This window comes from Pseudocercospora fijiensis (genome assembly GCF_000340215.1).
Source record: "Pseudocercospora fijiensis CIRAD86 unplaced genomic scaffold MYCFIscaffold_2, whole genome shotgun sequence".
In the NCBI taxonomy this organism is placed as follows: domain Eukaryota; kingdom Fungi; phylum Ascomycota; class Dothideomycetes; order Mycosphaerellales; family Mycosphaerellaceae; genus Pseudocercospora; species Pseudocercospora fijiensis.
In genome coordinates this window covers 8,460,330-8,480,012 of record NW_006921533.1, presented here as the reverse complement: position 1 = coordinate 8,480,012, position 19,683 = coordinate 8,460,330, and the positions used below count along the sequence as shown (strand labels likewise).

The 19,683-nt window shown below is 51.7% G+C and overlaps 11 protein-coding genes across 11 annotated transcripts in view; 8 read left to right on the top strand and 3 right to left on the bottom strand.

Moving 5' to 3' along the window:
- MYCFIDRAFT_214482 (uncharacterized protein) overlaps positions 1 to 1,232 on the bottom strand; it is a gene marked incomplete at its 5' end in the record, with an annotated part of 2,212 nt that extends 980 nt beyond the window's left edge. Inside the window, 3 exons of the mRNA XM_007925950.1 lie at positions 509 to 576; positions 630 to 817; positions 871 to 1,232. Coding sequence (XP_007924141.1) covers positions 509 to 576; positions 630 to 817; positions 871 to 1,232 — 618 coding nt within the window. The remainder of the gene's footprint in view (positions 1 to 508; positions 577 to 629; positions 818 to 870) is intronic.
- A 652-nt stretch (positions 1,233 to 1,884) lies between these two features.
- MYCFIDRAFT_182151 (uncharacterized protein) lies at positions 1,885 to 2,655 on the top strand. Its single transcript, XM_007925949.1, has one exon. The coding sequence runs from the start codon at positions 2,409 to 2,411 to the stop codon at positions 2,580 to 2,582; it is 174 nt and encodes a 57-aa protein (XP_007924140.1). The 5' UTR covers positions 1,885 to 2,408; the 3' UTR covers positions 2,583 to 2,655.
- On the top strand, positions 1,887 to 2,655 carry MYCFIDRAFT_202756 (uncharacterized protein). Its single transcript, XM_007925948.1, has one exon. It carries the CDS (start codon positions 1,927 to 1,929, stop codon positions 2,164 to 2,166), a length of 240 nt encoding a protein of 79 aa, XP_007924139.1. The 5' UTR covers positions 1,887 to 1,926; the 3' UTR covers positions 2,167 to 2,655.
- Positions 2,656 to 2,866: 211 nt separating this feature from the next.
- Positions 2,867 to 4,062, top strand: MYCFIDRAFT_162640 (uncharacterized protein). The gene is made up of 3 exons (XM_007925947.1): positions 2,867 to 3,028; positions 3,134 to 3,418; positions 3,519 to 4,062. The coding sequence occupies exons 1-3, from the start codon at positions 2,877 to 2,879 to the stop codon at positions 3,868 to 3,870; spliced, it is 789 nt and encodes a 262-aa protein (XP_007924138.1). The 5' UTR covers positions 2,867 to 2,876; the 3' UTR covers positions 3,871 to 4,062.
- A 241-nt stretch (positions 4,063 to 4,303) lies between these two features.
- Positions 4,304 to 6,128, bottom strand: MYCFIDRAFT_152052 (uncharacterized protein; the record flags this gene model as incomplete). The annotated part of the gene is made up of 5 exons (XM_007925946.1): positions 4,304 to 4,628; positions 4,688 to 5,273; positions 5,327 to 5,505; positions 5,558 to 5,769; positions 5,829 to 6,128. 5 exons carry the CDS (start codon positions 6,126 to 6,128, stop codon positions 4,304 to 4,306), a joined length of 1,602 nt encoding a protein of 533 aa, XP_007924137.1.
- Positions 6,129 to 7,524: 1,396 nt separating this feature from the next.
- On the top strand, positions 7,525 to 10,762 carry MYCFIDRAFT_131176 (uncharacterized protein; the record flags this gene model as incomplete). Its single annotated transcript, XM_007925945.1, has 2 exons — positions 7,525 to 10,614; positions 10,670 to 10,762. 2 exons carry the CDS (start codon positions 7,525 to 7,527, stop codon positions 10,760 to 10,762), a joined length of 3,183 nt encoding a protein of 1,060 aa, XP_007924136.1.
- A 1,413-nt stretch (positions 10,763 to 12,175) lies between these two features.
- On the bottom strand, positions 12,176 to 12,816 carry MYCFIDRAFT_172756 (uncharacterized protein; the record flags this gene model as incomplete). Its single annotated transcript, XM_007925944.1, has 5 exons — positions 12,176 to 12,421; positions 12,491 to 12,532; positions 12,570 to 12,601; positions 12,627 to 12,751; positions 12,803 to 12,816. 5 exons carry the CDS (start codon positions 12,814 to 12,816, stop codon positions 12,176 to 12,178), a joined length of 459 nt encoding a protein of 152 aa, XP_007924135.1.
- Positions 12,817 to 13,636: 820 nt separating this feature from the next.
- On the top strand, positions 13,637 to 14,404 carry MYCFIDRAFT_187035 (uncharacterized protein; the record flags this gene model as incomplete). Its single annotated transcript, XM_007925943.1, has 2 exons — positions 13,637 to 13,988; positions 14,091 to 14,404. The coding sequence occupies 2 exons, from the start codon at positions 13,637 to 13,639 to the stop codon at positions 14,402 to 14,404; spliced, it is 666 nt and encodes a 221-aa protein (XP_007924134.1).
- A 212-nt stretch (positions 14,405 to 14,616) lies between these two features.
- Positions 14,617 to 15,626, top strand: MYCFIDRAFT_152045 (uncharacterized protein; the record flags this gene model as incomplete). Its single annotated transcript, XM_007925942.1, has 1 exon — positions 14,617 to 15,626. One exon carries the CDS (start codon positions 14,617 to 14,619, stop codon positions 15,469 to 15,471), a length of 855 nt encoding a protein of 284 aa, XP_007924133.1. The 3' UTR covers positions 15,472 to 15,626.
- Positions 15,627 to 16,974: 1,348 nt separating this feature from the next.
- On the top strand, positions 16,975 to 17,997 carry MYCFIDRAFT_194957 (uncharacterized protein; the record flags this gene model as incomplete). The annotated part of the gene is made up of 1 exon (XM_007925941.1): positions 16,975 to 17,997. The coding sequence occupies one exon, from the start codon at positions 16,975 to 16,977 to the stop codon at positions 17,995 to 17,997; it is 1,023 nt and encodes a 340-aa protein (XP_007924132.1).
- Positions 17,998 to 18,388: 391 nt separating this feature from the next.
- On the top strand, positions 18,389 to 19,642 carry MYCFIDRAFT_30121 (uncharacterized protein; the record flags this gene model as incomplete). The annotated part of the gene is made up of 1 exon (XM_007924176.1): positions 18,389 to 19,642. The coding sequence occupies one exon, from the start codon at positions 18,389 to 18,391 to the stop codon at positions 19,640 to 19,642; it is 1,254 nt and encodes a 417-aa protein (XP_007922367.1).
- Positions 19,643 to 19,683: the final 41 nt, after the last annotated feature.

Sequence of the window (19,683 nt, the reverse complement as noted above, 5' to 3'; positions counted from 1 at the left end):
CCGGTATTTCGTGAGACTGCTCGTTGATGATGTTGTCCTGCATAGACACATTGTACGACCTGGCACAGTAGTAGAGCGCGCATTCCGTTACAGCGATAGGCAGAGTCGGCCATGTGGCAGATCCATTTGCCTGGTCTGACTTGACTCGCATGAAGGTCGTTGCTAGTATCAGACTGTCGATCTCTTTCATCGCGACCGTTTCGAGGGGCTTCGCAGTGGTGAAAGCAGTGAAATGAAGAAAGTTGGGGTACGAAAGGTTGACGCCATCTACATTGTCGATGAAGACATGTTCGCCGACATGGAATCTTGAGATAGAGGCGCGAAACGGAGGCATGGCGGCGGTTAGAGAGGACATGGTTGGCAGCTTATCGGTGACGGTTCGTTTCTCGACGGACGGAATGTTCTGGCACGTGCTGCAAACCGCAAGAGACGTCGTTACTGGCCATGTGCAATTTCCAGATGGGCAGAGAGTATGGCTTTGCTGGTGTATGGCCTCTAAAGGCTGTACCAGCCCGCTGAGGACGGCAGCTTGCATGCTGAAATCCGCAGTGACGGCAAAATCTCTGATCATAGACCCTGTGACATTTGATCAGCGAGGCGCGTAGCCAACATACTGTCCTATTTCGCACCGTCACTGTCCGGGACGTAGGCAGGGCCGTAATCATAGCGCATACCGCCATCGTATCTGCTGGTGGTTGCAAAACTCGCTTTTAAACTGGGAGAGAAAGCGATGTGGCTGCGTAGATGAACAAGCTGTTGTGCAAATGGGTCGAAGGCAAACGCAACAATGAACGCAAGTGCCCCTAGAACAGCAGCGCTGTGGGTAGTCGAGGATTAGTCGCAGCTGTACACAATGGCATCAGAACTTACACATCTCTTCGCCGGAAAAGAAGTTGCACACTTCCCCATCCACCACGACTCGCGAGATCAAGAGCTTGAAAGTCCAGCAAAGATCTGGGCTTTCGACTGAAAAGGTTCCATTTCGCCTGTCCAATAGCTGAGCTCACTGTGAACAGCGCCGATAACTTGCCTGCCGTGGCCAGAATTGATACGTAGGTGTTGAGGGTGATACCGTCCCAAGTTGCCTGGCCGTCTCCGACAAGAAGAGTTGCTATTAGTGCTGCGAGGCAAAGACAGCTGAATGTGATTGCGATGAGCTCCAGCGTCCAACTGCCTGCCCACCGAGCGGTGGCCTGATCCCATCGACTCAGAAAAGCGCTTGTCTTGCCCATTGTGCGTGCATATATCGCGACTGAATCAGCGATGAGCAGTGAAATGATAAACGGGCTGGGCTCACAGATGTCCTTATGTAGAGTCAGACAACCGTGGGACAAAGGTGGCTCAGCTATAGGGAGCACAAGAGAGCCATCTCTGCCATCGACTTGTCGGATATGCAGAGAGCGGCCCTCCAAAGGCTGGATTTGATCATTCAATGCATCATCGAACGCAGAGGACAAGGCTGTCCCAAATTAGGGCCGGAACGCATCTGGAACAGACCCCACGCGTCTTGGTTCGCAAGCTGGCAGCTCCCAAGGCTGGCCGACAATGTCACCCCAAGGAGAATGGATGGTTGCACAACTGCGGGGCCGAGATAACACATCCGTCTCCTGATACACGAAAACCAAGAAGTAGAAGGCTGGATGCATGGAGACCATGTAGCCGAGGCCGCCATTGCCCACGCACGACGCCCACGACGCCCACACGATCATTTGATTTTGCTCCTGCTGCGTGCACAGCCTCAAATACGGAAGCGCCTGCACCCATCAATGGAGCGGCATTCACACTCGATATGCCGTCTGGGATGCGGTAGGCGGAGTCGGAGTCGATGATCCGGTAGTCACTGAAGGCTCCTTGGTCCAGATCAGAGAATGCGAAACCGCGGGCTTCAGAGCAGTACTGTCGGTGTCCTGTGATGCATGTCGAGCAATGGCCACAGGAGATACTCGGTCACCCAGCTTGACGTGCTTTACGGCAGGGGAGACTTCGACGATGTGGCCACTGCAGCGCCCTCTGCCGTTTCTCCTTCGCATGGACATCCGTGAAGCAGATAACAGAGTGGGCAGTTCTGATGAGCACATCCATGTAGCCCAGCTCGTTCGTTGTGCTTTCCTCAGAAAACGTTTTTGTAGACGTGTCGAAATAAAAGATGGTCAATTTATGCTGTGAAAGACCCATCACAGTGCTACTTGTCAGTGGTTCGTAGAGCATACAGCGTCTGAGCACTTCCGAGTGAATGAGCTCGATTCCTCAATCCTGGATCTCATGGTTTACAACGAATCAGGCACTGAGTCTCGCGGACCACAGGCATCCCGGCCGATTCAAGTCCGATGTATGAAGACGCTGTATGCCAGGTACATGTAAGTTGACGAAGAGCTTTCAAGGTTGAGCCATGACACTGAGTCTCGGCGATGGGCAAGAAGATTGGTGTGACAGCAGAGCAAGTGAGTGTGCTTCGATTGACATCCATCGCAGCACACCCGCGTACTCTTGATGCCGCATCAAGGACCCTCTACCATGACAATATGGCCTACTGGACACCAATGTTCCCAGTCCCGCTCTGGGCGGCGAGATTTCGAAGGTAAATGTGCGAATTGAGCAACACTGAGAGCCAGGCGAGACAAGGTGATGGCACAGTTCTCGAGCATGGTAATGTCGCTATCCGATGCATGCAGGGAAATGATACAGGGAGAATATAAGAAGGTGTTGTTGATGCTGTATGGTGGAGAAGGAAGATTCGGAAGTCGGCGCTGCGCATTGACCATGTCTTGGCGAGCCCACACCGGCAGCAGCCGCAGCGTTCTTTTGAGCTATGAACTTCTCTTCATTTTGAGCTTCACGTCTGTGACTGACATCTTCGACAACACAACACCGCAACCATGGGTAGAGGACCAAAGAAGCACCAGAAGCGGCTGTCAGCCCCATCGCACTGGCTTCTCGACAAGCTCAGCGGTGCCTACGCTCCCAAGGCCTCGCCAGGTCCGCACAAGCTGCGCGACTGCATGCCCTTGATCGTCTTCATCCGTAACCGGTATGCCAGAACAACACCCACACAATCAGCCGCGGGCGCGAGATGTGATTGAGGCGACATTGAAACGAACTTGAAGCGACATGGACTGACATTTGACTGCCACAGCCTGAAGTACGCCCTCAATGGCCGCGAGGTCAAGCAGATCGTGATGCAGCGCCTGATCAAGGTCGACGGCAAAGTGCGCACCGATCCCACCTACCCAGCCGGCTTCATGGACGTCATTTCCATCGAGAAGACCGGCGAAAACTTCCGCCTCGTCTACGACACCAAGGGCCGCTTCACCGTCCACCGCATCACAGAAGAGGAGGCACAGTACAAGCTCGGAAAGGTCAAGAGAGTACAACTTGGCAAGGGCGGCATCCCATTCTTGGTTACGCATGACGCGCGCACGTGAGTCTCCCAGAGCACTTATACGTGGTTGCGACTGTCTTTCAGACGTTGGACCAATGTTTGCATATGCCTGCTGCAGAAATGCTGACTGAGGATACAGTATCCGCTACCCAGATCCAGCCATCAAGGTCAACGACACCGTCAAGGTCAACCTCGAGACTGGCAAGATCGACGACTTCATCCGTTTCGACACGGGTGTCATCGCCATGGCTACTGGTGGTCGCAACATGGGTCGTGTCGGTGTCATCACCCACCGTGAGCGCCACGACGGAGGTTTCAACATCGTGCACATCAAGGACGCTATTGACAACGAGTTCGCTACTCGTGAGACCAACGTCTTCGTCATCGGTCGTGAGAAGCCTTGGATCTCCCTGCCAAAGGGCAAGGGTGTCAAGCTCTCCATTGCCGAGGAGCGTGATCGCAGACGTGCCTACGCTCTTGCCAACCACTAAGCATCTTCTTCTCCATCAATCGTCGTGATGTTTCGACTACGAAAAGAAGCAGCGGAGTTGGGGTTCAAGGTTCTGCGCAGAGAAATCCTCTGCTGTACGGGAGATGCATGAGATCCAGCACTGCCGGCGAGCAGATTTGTTTGCGTGCGTGCGTTCCATAGATGCGAATCAGAAAAAGCATTCACGTCCCAGCTTCGCAATATCGTGCCCAGTCTCTTACGCCTCATCACTCAATCGCCGTTTCCCGTACCCCTTACGATATTCGGGCCCAGATATAGGTATAACGTGACAGATAAATGCACCCACTTTCTACTCAAGGCCGAAACAAGGCGAGGCACTTGATAAGGCTGCCACTCAAACCAAAAGGCCTTGAGAGATCTACTCATTTGCAATCAAGACCCTCGATCTGGTAAACGCACCAAAATATTCCAATTCATGCCAACTTGTAATTCCTCTCCTCACTCCCACCATTCAACCCTCTCGTTCCCGTTTCAGCCCATCGACTCCCCTCCTCAAAATCCCTCAACTCTTTCCCCCTGAACTGTTCCAACCCAGCATCCCTAAGCTCCGCAAAAAACTTTCTCGCGTCGTCATAGTTCTCATTCGAAACGTAGCCATCACGACTCACGAATCCTTTCAAAGGGGACCAGAAGTCCACGTCGTCGTTCCACTTCGCTGAGATGCGGGTGTGCGCAGAAATTTCTTCGGGCGTGAAGGTGATGGGACATGGGAGTCCGGGTTGGAGGTTGGGCCATTGTCTGATGAATGGGTTAGAGATGTTGGGAACGGAGATGTTGGGAGAGGAGTGGAGAGTTACTGTTGGAGCTGGTACAAAGATTCGCGGAGAGGAAGGGCTTCGCCATGTGAGATATTCGAGGCGAAGGATACTGTTTCTCTCCTTACGCGCGCCAGAGGGAGATCGAAGAGCTCTCGCAACACCGGGTTCTGTCTCTGTGTTTGTCGTCCGTAGCGCCAATAGACCAGCGATTTTTGGACCTTGTTGCAGACCTTTTTTTTCTCGTCTTTGTCTTGCATGGTCTCGTAGTCGTCGGGCAGGCGCAGCATCAGCTCTCCATGGTAGTCAATCAGTTGAGGCCGCTTTTCCTGCATGAAAAACGGTTCAACCCAGTTGTCTTGCCAGTCGATCAAGCTCGTGATTCGGCCGTCTTTGACGAAGATGTTGGGAGCTCGTAAGTCCCAATGCGAAAGTGCTGCTTTATCCAAGTTCGTATTGCTTGGTGGTAGATAAGCACTGACTGCGTCAAACTTGTCGAGGAGTGCGAGTCGATGCTGTGCCGACTCCAACTCATCGGAATCATCTTCAGTCGCACTCAAATCCGTTCTGGCCAGCTTTGCGCGCTCTCTTCGAGATATGGCGCGAAGATAATCTTGTGCATTCAGCCCTGGCAGGTCTCATTAGCTATGCCTATGCAGGAGGACTTTCGTACGGCCTTACAAGGCCCACGATCAGCAAAGGATGAAGAGCTCTCGGTCTCCCAGAGTGCGCTCTCGGCAACAGGCCCAATTGCAAACCGATCTTCTGCGTATGTCTTTGCCGATTGTGGCAAGTCACCGGAGACTTCGAAAGTTGAGCAACCTTCAAATGCATCCGATCTATAATATATGCTCCCGTACCTGATTCTCCTCATTAGTTCAGTTCCTTGCTGCAAGACCAAGGGCAGCAGACCGCGAGAAGTTGACCGAGTGCAATTTCTTCTGTATCGCAACCAAGTCGTCGACAACACTGACCTGATCATCCAGTTCCATGTCAGCCCACAGTTCTTCTAATTGCGTGCCCCTTGCTTCTTCCATCAACATGTACTCCGATTCTGCATCGTTAGACTTTCTGCCATCCCAAGCAAGGACTCTGGGTCCTGGGATGCCGATGACATTTTGCACCTGTTGGCAGCACATCAGTTCTGACCACGAGGGCGCGTAGATCGTCTTTTAAGGCTCACAAAATCCATTGTTGCAACCTCAGATGCCATGACTTTGGAAATTGGGCCAACGTTCGGATTTGGGATTCTTGCCATCACCACACACCCGTTATCCATCACAAGCCGAAAGATTTTATTGAAGCCTCCTTCGGCGTGCTTGGTGATGGTCAAGCATGACTGCGCACCGCTAGTCTTGGCAGCGATGCTCTTCAATCCTGGAACATTGAATCTCTTGTATCGCTCTCGAAGTCGAGGTTCCTCCGCCCAAAGCCAACGTCCACTGGTGTACCGGTAGAAATCTTCGTAATCCGCAGGCTCCATTGTTCGTGGCAAGGCGTCGTACGATGCAATGCTGAATGACCTGCGCGAAAGCTTGATCTTGAATTTGGCCCCGATAAAAGCGCCGCGCGACCGCAGAACATTTTTGAAGCACATGGGTGCCATCTGTGGAAGGCGTAGGGACGTGGTTACGGGGGTCTATCAGTTGCGCTTGTTCTAACCATCTAAATTCAACACGAAAGCGCCAGCGGGGGCGCTTCACCAGTCATCTATTTTTATCATTGGCGGCGCTTGGTGACAATCGATTCGAGAGAGAGGGTGGTGAAAGTCCTGTCATGACTACCTCGACCATACACACCAGATTGGAGGAGTCATCAGTCCGATAAAAGAGTCGACTCGTATTCTTGTGATGCAGAGCCAGGTGAAATTTGGGACCCGCGTATTCGTATACGAGATGACGTTTTTCTCTTGGCAACGTATTCCTGCCTCAGGCCATTTTGTTGGTAGTTCGAGTGCCTGACCACTTGCGAGACCTCCCTGGAAAGCCCGTAGTGAAGGCGAGATATGCGCGTTGGCAAGATCATCTTAGCCATCCTGAGAGCAATCGGATGCGACATTCGCAAAGTGGGTATTGTACGGACCTACCATTGATCGATACCACTCGCAGTCCTGCTTGGCGAAGATATGGAGTCTTCATCATCGTCGTTTCTCGCTCGATCAGATTCCTCACACTAGAATCAATCAGATCAGTCTTGCACCGCGATCTTTCTTTGCTCGGGCCATCGTGCCGCATAGTTCGGGCCCCCCGTAATAAGATCCATGCCACGTGCATACACAAGTGTTATCAGACAACATGGCATGCGTCTCGTGCGGCACATGCTGCTTCGCGAAGGCAAATAATAATAAGTGGTGACAGTTACCCCATCATGATCCGCGAGCTCATAGCATGCTTCGGTGGCCTTCGGTGGTGCTGAGCAGGTCGAGAAAAGAATCATGGAGTCAGGTCTCGGTGAGATGATGAGAGGCAGGATTGACCGAAAGCCAGACGAGCATCTTTCGAGGACCCAGAAAGGTATGTGCCTTCCGCTTCACTATATAGACTATGCCTCCCATTTCAGCCGCGGTATGTCATGCTGGACCGTCTGGACTCGAGCGGTCTTGCCGAGAAGAGACCAAACACAAGCAGCTATCGGTGGATGGAGTTTGGGAGTGTCACTCTCAGGCCACAAGGCACCAAATTTCGTCAGCCCAGAGCCTCTCCACGCAAGCTCCGACTGCAGCATGGAGAACCCATGCTGAACTTTCAATACGATGACATTATTGCAGCTGCCTGGCCCAATTACGACCGTCTCATAATCTCTCACACCACCTCCTGTTCTTTCTCTGAATGTCAGGAGCACCCTTTGCCGTGTATGGTTCATCGCAACCAACCGGCACCATGTATTCGCAGGCTACGCGCAATGTAGACCTCACTAAGACCGAGACAGAGCTGTCCACCAACATCCGCAAGGCCACCTCCATCGAAGAGACAGCGCCCAAGCGAAAACATGTGCGCGCATGTATCGTCTACACGTGGGACCACAAATCCAGCCAGTCCTTCTGGAATGGCATCAAAGTCCAGCCTATCCAAGCCGACGAAGTGCAGACTTTCAAGGCGCTCTACACAGTCCACAAGGTCCTACAAGAAGGCCACCCGGTCGCGCTCAAGGAGGCACAACAGCATGTCGGCTGGCTGGAAGGTCTCTCCAGAGGTATGATGGGCGGAATTGGCGGCGAGGGCTTGCGCGGATATGCGCCTCTGATCCAGGAGTACATTTTCTATCTTGTTTCAAAGCTGAAGTTTCACCGCGAGCATCCGGAATTCAATGGAACCTTTGAATATGAGGAATACATCTCGTTGAAGAGCATCAACGACCCGAACGAAGGATATGAGACCATTAGCGAGCTCATGACCCTCCAGGACCAGATCGACAGCTTCCAGAAACTCATCTTCTCACATTTCCGTGGCGGATCCAACAATGAGTGCCGAATTAGTGCGCTGGTGCCATTGGTGCAGGAGAGCTATGGTATCTACAAGTTCATCACGAGCATGCTTCGTGCTATGCACACGACCCTGGGAGACGACGAAGCTCTCAGCCCTCTGCGTGGTCGCTACGATGCCCAGCACTACCGATTGGTTCGCTTCTACTACGAATGCTCAAATCTGCGATATCTCACTTCACTCATCACCATTCCGAAGCTGCCACAAGATCCGCCCAATCTGCTGGCTGAAGACGAGAACGCTCCTGCCCTGCCTGCGCGACCGAAGAATGAACCTGTCACCAAGCCGCGCGACACGCCCCCACCTCAAGCAGCGACTGATCCGGAGCCGATCAACGAGTTCTGGAAGAACGAGCAAGCACGGCAGCAAGAAGAGTATGAAGCTGAGCAGCGTAGGTTGCAAGCTCAGTGGGAGGAAGCTCAACGACAACAGATGTTGCAACAACAGCAAGCCCAGCGCGACTTCGAAGAGCAGCAGCGATTGGCGGCTGAGCAGGCGAGGCTCCAGCAGGAACAGTTGCAGCAACAGCAGTATGCGCAGCAGACACAAGGTCGCATGGCAGAGCTGGAACAGGAGAATCTGCGAGCACGTGCTCAGTACGAGCAGGATCAATTACTGCTGCGACAGTATGATACGAGGATGAAGGCGCTGGAAAATGAGCTCGCCTCGCTACAAAGCAACTTCCAGCAGCAGAGTCAGAGCAAGGATGACCAGATACGCTCGCTGCAGGAACAGGTCAACACTTGGAGGACGAAGTACGAGGCTTTGGCCAAGCTTTACAGCCAGCTTCGACACGAGCATCTCGAACTGCTGCAGAAGTTCAAGGGCGTGCAGCTCAAGGCAGCATCCGCTCAAGAAGCGATCGACCAGCGCGAGAAGCTACAGCGAGAGCTCAAGACGAAGAATTTGGAACTCGCAGATATGATTCGCGAGCGAGACCGTGCGCTGCACGAGAAGGACCGATCACAGGGTGGACACCGCGAAGAGTTGGAGAAGCTTAAGCGTGAGCTGCGCATGGCTCTCGACCGAGCAGAAAACGCGGATCGCGCGAAGGGCAGCGAGCTGTCGGCTATGCTCTCACGACACAACCGTGAGATTGCAGATCTTGAAGAGGCGTTGCGCAACAAGACGCGTGCACTGGACGAGATGCAAATGAAGCTCGGCGAAGGCAGCTCAGACCTCGAGCGTCAATTGCGCGAGAAGGAAGAAGAGCTGGAGATCTACAAGTCCGGCATGGATCAGACACTGCTCGAGCTCAACGAACTCCGCCAGGGCAATGGCGTCACAGACAAGGCCATGGATGAGCAGATCGATGTCATGCTTCTTGAGAACATCAAGAAGATCAATGAGCTGCTGGATTCTGTCCTGCAAGCCGCAGTACAGCGCGTTGACGATGCTTTGTACGAGCTGGACAGCTCAATGATTGCTGGTAACCAGAACGCAAGCGGACCTTTCGTGCTGTCACAAATCGAAAAAGCACAAAGCAGCGCGATGGAGTTCAGCACTGCCTACAACAACTTCATTGCCGATGGACCAAACGGCGCACACTCTGAAGTCATCAAGGCAGCCAATGTCTTCTCCAATGCCATCGCGGACGTCCTTTCCAACACGAAGGGTCTCACGCGCTTCGCCAGCGATGAGAAGAAGGCCGACCAGCTCATTTCAGCTGCGCGTCGCTCAGCCAGCGAGACCATCAACTTCTTCCGCGGCATCATGTCGTATCGTCTCGACGGTCTGGAGGACCTGCAAAAGACCGATGTGGTCATCAACAAGAACAACGATGTGCAGATTGCTCTCAACAACCTCAGCAAGCTCGCCGATGCTTTCGCACCGAAGTCGAAGATCACGGGTCAAGGCGGAGACATTGGCGAGATTGTCGACCGAGAGATGATGAATGCTGCCAAGGCTATCGAGGCTGCCACTGAGCGCCTCACCAAGCTGATGAACAAGTCTCGCGATGGATACTCCACATACGAACTGAAGATTCACGACTCCATACTTGATGCGGCCATCGCAGTCACGAATGCCATCGCTCAGCTCATCAAGGCGGCAACAGCATCGCAGCAGGAGATCGTGAACCAAGGCAAAGGGTCGAGCATGACGCGAAGTCAGTACTACAAGAAGAACAATCGCTGGACGGAGGGCCTCATTTCTGCCGCCAAGGCCGTCGCATCGTCAACGAATATGCTCATCGAGACAGCAGATGGAGTGATTAGCGGCAGAAACTCTCCCGAACAGCTCATTGTTGCTGCAAATGACGTGGCTGCCTCTACCGCACAGCTGGTGGCCGCGTCCCGTGTCAAGGCCAGCTTCATGTCCAAGACTCAGGAGAGGCTAGAGGAATGCAGCAAAGCTGTAACGAGTGCTTGCAGAAGCCTAGTCCGCCAAGTGCAGGCCATCATCGAGAGTAAGAATAAGGGCGAGGACTTTGAAGACTACACGAAGTTGAGCGGCCACGATTTCAAGGTGCGACAAATGGAGCAACAGGTAAGTACTTCCCATGACTGCCCTACGCGAAGTTGTACTAATGTCATGGCACTAGGTCGAGATCCTTCAACTGGAGAACGCACTCTCTGCTGCTCGGCATCGTTTGGGCGAAATGAGAAAGCTCTCTTACCAGGAAGAAGAGGATTAAGTCAAGTTTTCTTTTTGCAAGCATCATTAGGCGCCTGCCTTAATCATAGCATATTTGATTCACTGCATACCCTCACAGTGTTGGCGAAGCTCACTTGAACAGTTCCTGAAGCATTCGCTTGCGTGCTGGCAGCGGTCACGTAGCGATGCCGAATCTTCCTGGCGGAGCTATGCATCTCGATGGCTGCGAGAGATAGGAGTATCGATACAATTTCACTTCTCGACTCTGCCTCAAGTCGGCAAACAGCTGATCGTGCCTTTCAGCATCTCACGATCGCAGATATGGCATTCATGCCTGACATTCATCCACCACCATCGAAGCCACTTCGGACGTCATCTGGAAGGCTTAAAATGTGACCCTGATTCAGAAGGTCAACCAGCTTCAGGTACGAATGCAGGCACGTCGACCCGAAAACGTTCAAGCGCCCGTGCGGAGAGCGGATGTCAATGCCAAGGCTGACTCGCTCGAGCTTGCTTGCACAACCACATCGAAATCCAAAATCCAAAATCCAACCACGGATTTTTGGAAGTGGTAAATCTGTATGTCATGGCTGTGGGAACCTGACTCGAGATTAGCTCCCACAGAATACCGTCAAAAATGACTATCGTGAGGACGGACACCTTCATCGTCGTCAAATATATAAGTGAATGCTCTCTCGTCTCACACCGACTTTCTATACCAATCTTCTCCTCCCCACCGCTAGTCTTGAGCTGTGAAAGCTAATGCAAGACCCAGACCCTCTTTTTGGCTCACACACTTAAATAAATCCAGCGCTCGAGCACCCACCTCAAAAAACCAACCAGCTATTTTCCTTCGCCCCACCGCAATCATGTTAGCCACACGCTTCGCCTTCTCCACCTACGATAAATTCGTCTCTTCCCTCAGCTTCACTCCCAGTCCGGCTTCCTTGGAAGAGCATGAGCACCTTTTCTGTATGCATTTCGTCGCGATGAATACGCCGGGTGCTTGGCCGGAAGTGGAATTTGAACCTGTTTCGGGGATTTTTGCCAAGAGGGTGACGGAGAAGATTAAGGTTGTGGAGAGGGGGAGGACGAGGAGGAGGACGAGTTATGAAATTCAGAAGATGGTGAGGAGGGGGGTGAGGAATTGTGGGGTTGTGGAGTGTGTGGATGTTGGTGCTGCGAGGTGTAGGACGCAGTGAGGGTTGAGGGGATTTGGGGATTGTGTTTTTTTTTTGGTCGACGGCGGTGGGAGGAATGGTTCGATTCGTAGAAGGCGACTGGACCGGAGACGAACTTTTCGCAGCCGAGACTGCACAAATACTACGGAATACGGACGTACTGTATCGACATGTCGAGATTCGACGAACACTAGATTGAGCACGGCTTCAGTATCTAACACCGGACATAGCAGGCAGTTCGACCTAACATACTGGTCAGCCAGCATCAAAATTCAAGCGATTTGCAAGATGATATACCAGTTCATGAGTTTATACCGGTCATCTCTGGCCCCATAATGATAGCATCGCGATGCATCGAACATCAGTGACCTGCGAGCTGATCCCAATCCTCCGGCGTCTGACTTTGGAGCACCTTTCGGAACGATTTGCCTTGCAGGGATACCTGCAACGTCCAGGATTGTTACAGCGAAATCGTCATTCTGGACAGACAGTATCATTGACGATATGATTCTATCAGCCTGAATCGCGCGCGAGCAGGGGAATTTGAAGGGAATTCTTCGTAGATAAAACATGAATGTTTGTCAAACTAGCCGTGGTCCCGGAGGATCATGCCTTGATCCACAGATTAGCTGATTAGCTCCGCAAGAGACACTTACTAAGGTATACATATCCAAAAAAAAAATTATCGTTCGCATGGCCTGCTGCCAACATTTTTTCTTTCACAGACTGCAAGACTCGAAGATATATCGGCATGTATCGTTGGAATTTGGAACTCCGCTGGTTCAGTCGAGGTGTCAAGTCTTGAAAAAAAAAATTCGCCATCGATGAGCGTCAAGTCGCATGGGTTCCTTGGGGGTTTGGTATCTTGCGTTCCGTAGAGTAGTAGCCTAGGCAGCCACTTCATTTCCTCCATTCTCGATGAATTCGGGATCCTAAGATTCACCTTGCCCTAGAGAATAGTACTGTATTCGGCCGGTCATGCGGGGGAGATTCTTCAATGGATGTGCCTAGAGACCTTTGATCTTGGATGATCTCTGTACGATTCGATGAACTAGCCTATTGTGCTGTTCAGATGGATCGCGGTCGAAAATGGCTAGGATCTCGTGCTTGGCAATTTCCCAGCTACCGGATTGATGAGGCTGAATCGCATATCTTCGACAATACTGTACATCATCAACGTGAAGATAGTCCTTTGAAAAGTCCTTAATGCTGTCGCTCCTCTTCATGCTTTCTGTGGCTGTTTATGAGAGGAAGCTTGATGAGGAAAGCTGAGCAGCGGCGAAGAGTTGTGCCGACTCCAAGCCACCTTTCACACACACGGCTCAAACGGGAATAGCTCGTATGAAGGACGTTCCGCCCTCCGACTCCACTGACGAGCTCTCCTTCTTCTTCTTGGAGACCTGACTGTGACGCCGCTGCCTGAGTTGGACCGGTATCATTCTGCCGCCTCCTCGTCGCGCTCAAACGCAACTATCAATGGCACGAGAGTGCGTCTGAAGGCTCGCACGAAGACGTCGGTGCTGAGTCAAGGCAGAAGACATCATGCTTATGTCCGGCGCCGGTGAGGTAGAGACAGAGTATAGAAAGCAGAGGTAGGGAAGGCTAGAAGATCATAACGACAGCTTCAAGCATCCAGACAAGAGCGGAATCGCTACAAGCAATATCAGTGCCAGGACAAGCTGAATACATCCAACACTAGACCTACCCATCCAGGTACAGAGCAGACCACCAAAATGCGTGTCCTTCTTCTTGGTGCCACTGGCAACGTTGGATCTAGACTCCTCCCGGCTCTGAAAGCTCATGGCCACGAAGCAGTCCTCTTTGTCCGAAGCCCGGAAAAACTGTCAAGAGAAGCCAAAGCACACACAACAACAATTGTCCAAGGCTCGGCGACCGACCGCGATGCCATCAAGACCGCCATTCTCTCAAACGACTGTGATGCAGTCGTCAATGCAGCAGGTCTGGCACCAATGCTCGGCCAATCAGGAGACCTGCCTACAATTTTCGCGGCTGTCATGCAAGCTACCATCGAAGCAGGCGATCAACGAGGTAGACCGCTTCGATGTTGGTTCATGAGCGGATTCGGTATCATGGATGCTCCTAGCACGAAGAAGCATATGATAATTGACTACGTGCCAGTCTTCACAATCCACAGAAGGAATTAGGACGTCATCAAAAACTTGGAAGCATCAAAGCTTGCATGGTCTCTCTTCTGCGCGAACCGGATGGATCCTCGTTCAGAAGTGATTGACTATTCTGCGCGAGCTGGAACTGGGGCGGAAAATCTTGTGGCGGGAACGGATTTCCCGCCAGCTTGGTCGAAGACTTTACAGTGGGTGCCTCTTGTTGGCACTTATCTGAACATCCTCGCACAAATGCAGAACTATTTTACGTCGCTCGAAGATGTGGCGGACTTCATTGCCAAGGATTTGCACGGCGGCATGGAGAGCGTGCTTGTTGGCAAGAGAGTTGCTGTAAAGATGAAGGCAAGGAGTGCGTGAGAATGACTGCATCTATCTTGATGTTACAAATGACAGCGTTCGAGAGCGAGCATTATAGATCTTTCTTCGTATGTATGTTGTCTATGGAAAATGCCAAGCACTGCATCATACAGTACGATCGGCAAGCTTGACTCCGAGCTTCGCGCGTGAGAAACATCTCGACTTCTATTTATGCTCATCACTTGTATCAACTACAGGTACTCATGTCGAAAATGTCTTCTTCGGCACTCTTCAAGCGCATACTAGCTCTTCCACCATCTCTTCGTGCCCGATCCTTCTCAGTGCTGAACCGCCCAACACCGAACTACCCAGGCCATGTCCCTCTCACATGGCTCGAACGCGGTGCTCTGGCTATAGGCTCCGCCTTTGGCTCTCTACGCAACCCATACCGCCACGACCTCATCGCCTCACTAGGCGAAGCAACTGCAAAGCCCTACTTCATTTCCCGACTCCGGCATGCAATGCTCTCGAACCCTACCGGCAGGCGCATCCTACGCGACAAGCCACGCATCACAAGCCAAACACTAAGCATGGAAATGCTTAGAAAGCTGCCAGAAAACACTGTAGGAAGGGCATATGTGAATTGGTTGGACAAAGAGGGCGTGACACCAGATACACGCGATCAAGTTCGCTACATCGATGATCCAGAGGAAGCATATGTCATGCAAAGATATCGCGAGACTCATGATTTCACGCACGCTATCACTGGACTGCCGGTTATTATTGAAGGTGAGCTCGCTGTCAAGGCATTCGAGTTCACGAATACTCTGCTCCCGATGACGGGCCTTTCACTCTTTGCTATTGTGAGGCTGAAGCCTGTGGAGCGGAAGAGGTTCTTTGAGACGTATTTACCTTGGGCATTGAGGAATGGCTTGAAGGCGGAAGAGGTTGTGAATGTGTATTGGGAAGAAGAGCTGCAGACTGATGTTGATGAGCTGAGAACAAGACTGGGCATTGAGATGCCACCTGACTTGAGGGAGATTCGCAAGGCTCTCAGAGATCAAATGAGGGCCGAGAAGGCGGCGAAAGAGACGAAAGATAAGATGGGAGCTGCAAGAGATGTGTGAAGAAGGTGCCATGCAATCCCTCCAGAATTGAACAACCTCTTGAGCGTGGCTATTTCTGTCCAGTCTGGACCAGGTAGAGCTCACCCTGTGCCGGGTGGCATTGCGCACATCAAAATGCCGTGCATTATGGTATGGGAAAACGTCATGTGGTCATACCTCACTTTCTAAAGCCCTAATGCGAGAGGTTGACACAGCCATATATCCAAGGTCACCTTTCTGCTGCCTTCATCGATTTCTGACTTGCCAAAAACAAAAATAATTCGCCTGGGGGTACACAGAGCCTTCATTACATTGGGAGAAACGGGATTTGTGGGCAACACATTGAATTTGGATCCTCTCAGCTTCAAGACAAAATCGGCGAACGTGGTCGGCCAAACATGATCTCATTATTCGAGGCTCAGCACCGCATCGGACCTTTAATAACCTGGAACTAATACGGATATGCCACTTTTGAACACATTGCAATCGAGGTTGTCCGTCGCGAGATACTGCTGCATGGAAAGAAATCGGCGGGTTTCATCATGTCGTCGGAACGAAGTCACTGCAATGCAAGTCACGTCGAATCAAATGCGACGAAACTCCTGGGTGCTGCGTAAAGTGCGCCAAAAAGGGTGTAGAGTGCGAATACCAGCTTGCTATAGAGAAGGTGCAATTCTTCGTTCCTGGCGGCGGGGTTTCCGGTGCAAGCGAGACATCATCCACGAGTCCCGCTACGAACTCCAGCGCCGGCGTTCTCTCCAACATTCGCCGACACCTGGACAAGAGTGAATATGGCGTTCTGCTAAGCCATACACAACCAGGATCAATACATCCACATGCGTCTGTCTCCCCATACACTATTCTTTCTGCAGTGCACAATAATGGATTGCGGTTCTCGGGAACGAACCTCATACATCAGCGAACCACGACGTGTAAAACGCCAGGAAAGCTGACTGTTACGAACTCCTGGGATTGCAGCAGGTCGAGCTCTTACGCCAAGCCTTATTGGCGAGAGGAGATACGGGTTTATGATTGAAAAAAAAGGTAGGAAGAAGAAGAGGCACAGCAGGAGCATGCGAAAATCGATTGCTCCTCCGACCGGACAATTGGATTGGAAAACTGAGGACATTTCTGTGGAGAAGCAGCTACAGACCGCCGTCCATGGAGGCCAACCCTTCGAACGTGCTGCCAAGGCCGATATTGAGCGATGAGCACGGCACTGATCAGGACACGACTCGCCCTACGTGAGCCATTTGCTACGCATCATCTTTATATGAAGTGCAGAGATGTCACGTCGCAAGGCTGCACGGAAAGCTAGCTGGTAAGCAGAACCAACTCTCGATTCAGGAAGCTTTTGGTTCGCTACCACCAGAAAGGATCGAAGCTACCGAGCCTACGACTGCGAGATGAGGAATCATGCGAATACAAAAATTACAACCGCGAACATTTTTTTTACTTCCCCAGTCCAACTGTGCTGCTTGAAGCAATCATCTTTGCCCTGCCGCTCGCTGCCTATACATCAAGATGGCTTCCACGCAAAATCCGTTCGATGATCCCCCACCATATTCCGACACAAGTTCCCGGGTCAGCGATCTCGACGACTTCGAAGAAAATCATAATCAAATCACTGAAGTGAGAGATGCAACGGAGCCGGCTCAGGCGACGCAAGCTACAACGGAGACAATCAAGATGGCTTCCACGCAAGATCCGTTCGATCATCTCCCGCCATGTTCCAATGCAAGTTCCTGGGTTAGCGATCTCGACGACTTCGAAGAAACCGACAATCAAATTACTAAAGTGAGAGATGCACCGGAGCCGGCTCAGGCGACACGGGCTATTACGGAGCTGAAGCAAGGACCTGAAACCGAGAAGTTGAGAGAATTTCTCCTTTTCGTCATATTCAGAGACTATGTCGGACTATGGTGCCAAAGCGGATGTTACACGCTACGTGACTCAACTCGAGATCACTTTTTGAGGATCGCAGAAACAATGGAACGCGCCAGCTATCTCATCAAAGCGACGAGCATTCCTGGACAACCCGCGAGAGTTACAGGGGCCTCGCACGACGGCGGTAGAGAGGGCTATCTCTGGCGAAACATCTACGAACCGTGCCGTTTCCTTGGTCTCCCTCAGGATGCAATCGCGGCTACCATCATGCGCTTCTATCACTACCGAAGATCATTCTGCCCTCGGTATAGTGGTTGCATTCCTCAAGTCGTCTCTAAGGAGGGCATGCGAAGCCTAGCACGGAAAATTGCAATTGATCGTGAGGTCATCATGAAGTGTCTGTTCGGGTATGAATATGGTCTCCGGCAAAGCGCCATCAAGTCTGGGCTGCGACAAGTCGAGAAGCGGTACTTCATTCTATTGAAAGCCAAGAACGCGCAAGACTTACCGTTCACCTGGTGGTATTGGAGCAAGAACGGAGGCAGATCGTTCGAGCAAAGCTTTAGAATCATCTATCAGCTGAGCGCTCGCGGTGTTGAAGCTGAGAACAGGCGTCTACAGAAGGCAGTGGTCTTATCCTCGAAGTCCCGCTGTGGATGATGAGATACAGCTGCAACGATTTTTGGCTCTGCTGCGCGACTGGAACGTGGAAGACAACCTTGGCACGACAATAATGATACACCATTCTCGTTGATTGCAAGATTCGTATATGGGCGTTTTCTTGCTGGCTCAGCTTCGTGATCGATTTTTACATTATAATAGACTTCTCTCTTCACTTCGTCTTCGTTTCGCACCTTCTGCCCTTGACATGGTGTTTGCATCGGACGAGGTGGCGAATTTTCGGGGGGTCGGGTTTGCTGTATACACCCCTGTCCGGCGAGAGGTCCAAAGCCTTGGCAAGTGAGCGCAACTGTATAGACCTCGGTTCTCTCACCTCTATGAACTTGACCTCCAACATGCTCTTTCTGTAGCCAGACCAAGACACTAAAACATGGCTTCAGTCACTACAGGCACCCCAAAACCATTCCAGATCTCCGTGCCGGACGCAAAGATCTCTGAACTCAACACCAAGCTCGCCAATGCCACATTTCCCACGGAAGTCCAGGGCGCAGAATGGTCTATGGGATCTCCATTAGCAGACATCAAGCGCATCTCGGCATACTGGCATAAGAACTTCTCCTGGAGGAACGCAGAGAAGAAATTGAATAGCTATCCTCAATACACTGTTCCGATCAAGGTTCCAGGCTGGGAGGAGTTGGATATACATTTTATCCACCAGCGTTCCGAGCGTCCTAATGCCATTCCACTCCTTTTCATACACGGATGGCCTGGATCTTATTACGAGGTGCTCAAGATGTTACCTTTACTCACAGATCCCAAGGACCCGAACATTCCTGCTTTTCATGTCGTCGCACCTTCTCTTCCCGGATATGCGTGGTCGCAGTACCCTTTCTCAAAACCCGGCTTTGGTCTCAAACAGCACGCCGAAGTCATGCATGGCGTCATGAAGGCATGCGGATACGACAAGACCGGGTATGTCACTCAAGGCGGTGATTGGGGCGGCTTTCTGACCCGACTGGTGTCGAAATACTACCCGGAAAGCTGCAAAGCCGTGCACACGAACTTTCCTGTCCATCCTTTCCCCAAACTTTGGAAGAATCCTATATCTTTCGTGCAAGCGATCGCTGGAATCGCATTGAGCAGTGAAGTCAGAGCTGGTCTTGCTCATTCACAGAAATACTTTGCTGAAGGCGATGGATATTTGAAAGAACAAGATACGAAATGCCAAACGCTAGGCTACGGCTTGACAGACTCACCTGTTGGACTTCTGGCTTGGATCTATGAAAAGCTTCATGTCTGGACCGACAACTACCCCTGGACGGAAGAGGAAGTGTGCGAATGGATATCGATCTACGCATTCTCGAGAGAAGGTCCGATGACGAGTACCAGAATCTATTGGGAATCAAATCATCCCGTTGGCGAAGGCGCGATGAGTCGTACGGATGTGATCAACATGCATGTGCCGAATGTGCCGCTCGCTCTGGCATACTTCCCAAATGAGATTGCCAGGTTGCCGTATTGCTGGGCGCACAGTCAAGGACCGATTGTGCAGCAGACTACATACGATGTGGGAGGACATTTCGCTGCGTTTGAGGTGCCGCAATTACTGGCGAGTGATCTTAGGAAGCTGTTTGGAAAGGGAGGGGCTTGTGAGGGTATTGTGCTGGGGCAGAAAGGATTTTAGAGAGGTGAGTGGGTGTTACTATGAGGAGCTCTTGACATGAG

Excerpts from the sequence above, each read along its gene's own strand:
- MYCFIDRAFT_202756 (XM_007925948.1), top strand. The coding sequence starts at position 1,927 with ATGGCCACAGGAGATACTCGGTCACCCAGCTTGACGTGCTTTACGGCA.
- MYCFIDRAFT_182151 (XM_007925949.1), top strand. The coding sequence starts at position 2,409 with ATGGGCAAGAAGATTGGTGTGACAGCAGAGCAAGTGAGTGTGCTTCGA.
- MYCFIDRAFT_162640 (XM_007925947.1), top strand. The coding sequence starts at position 2,877 with ATGGGTAGAGGACCAAAGAAGCACCAGAAGCGGCTGTCAGCCCCATCG. Across the intron at positions 3,029-3,133 it reads ATCGTCTTCATCCGTAACCG|CCTGAAGTACGCCCTCAATG; the intron begins GTATGCCAGAAC and ends TGACTGCCACAG. Across the intron at positions 3,419-3,518 it reads GTTACGCATGACGCGCGCAC|TATCCGCTACCCAGATCCAG; the intron begins GTGAGTCTCCCA and ends CTGAGGATACAG.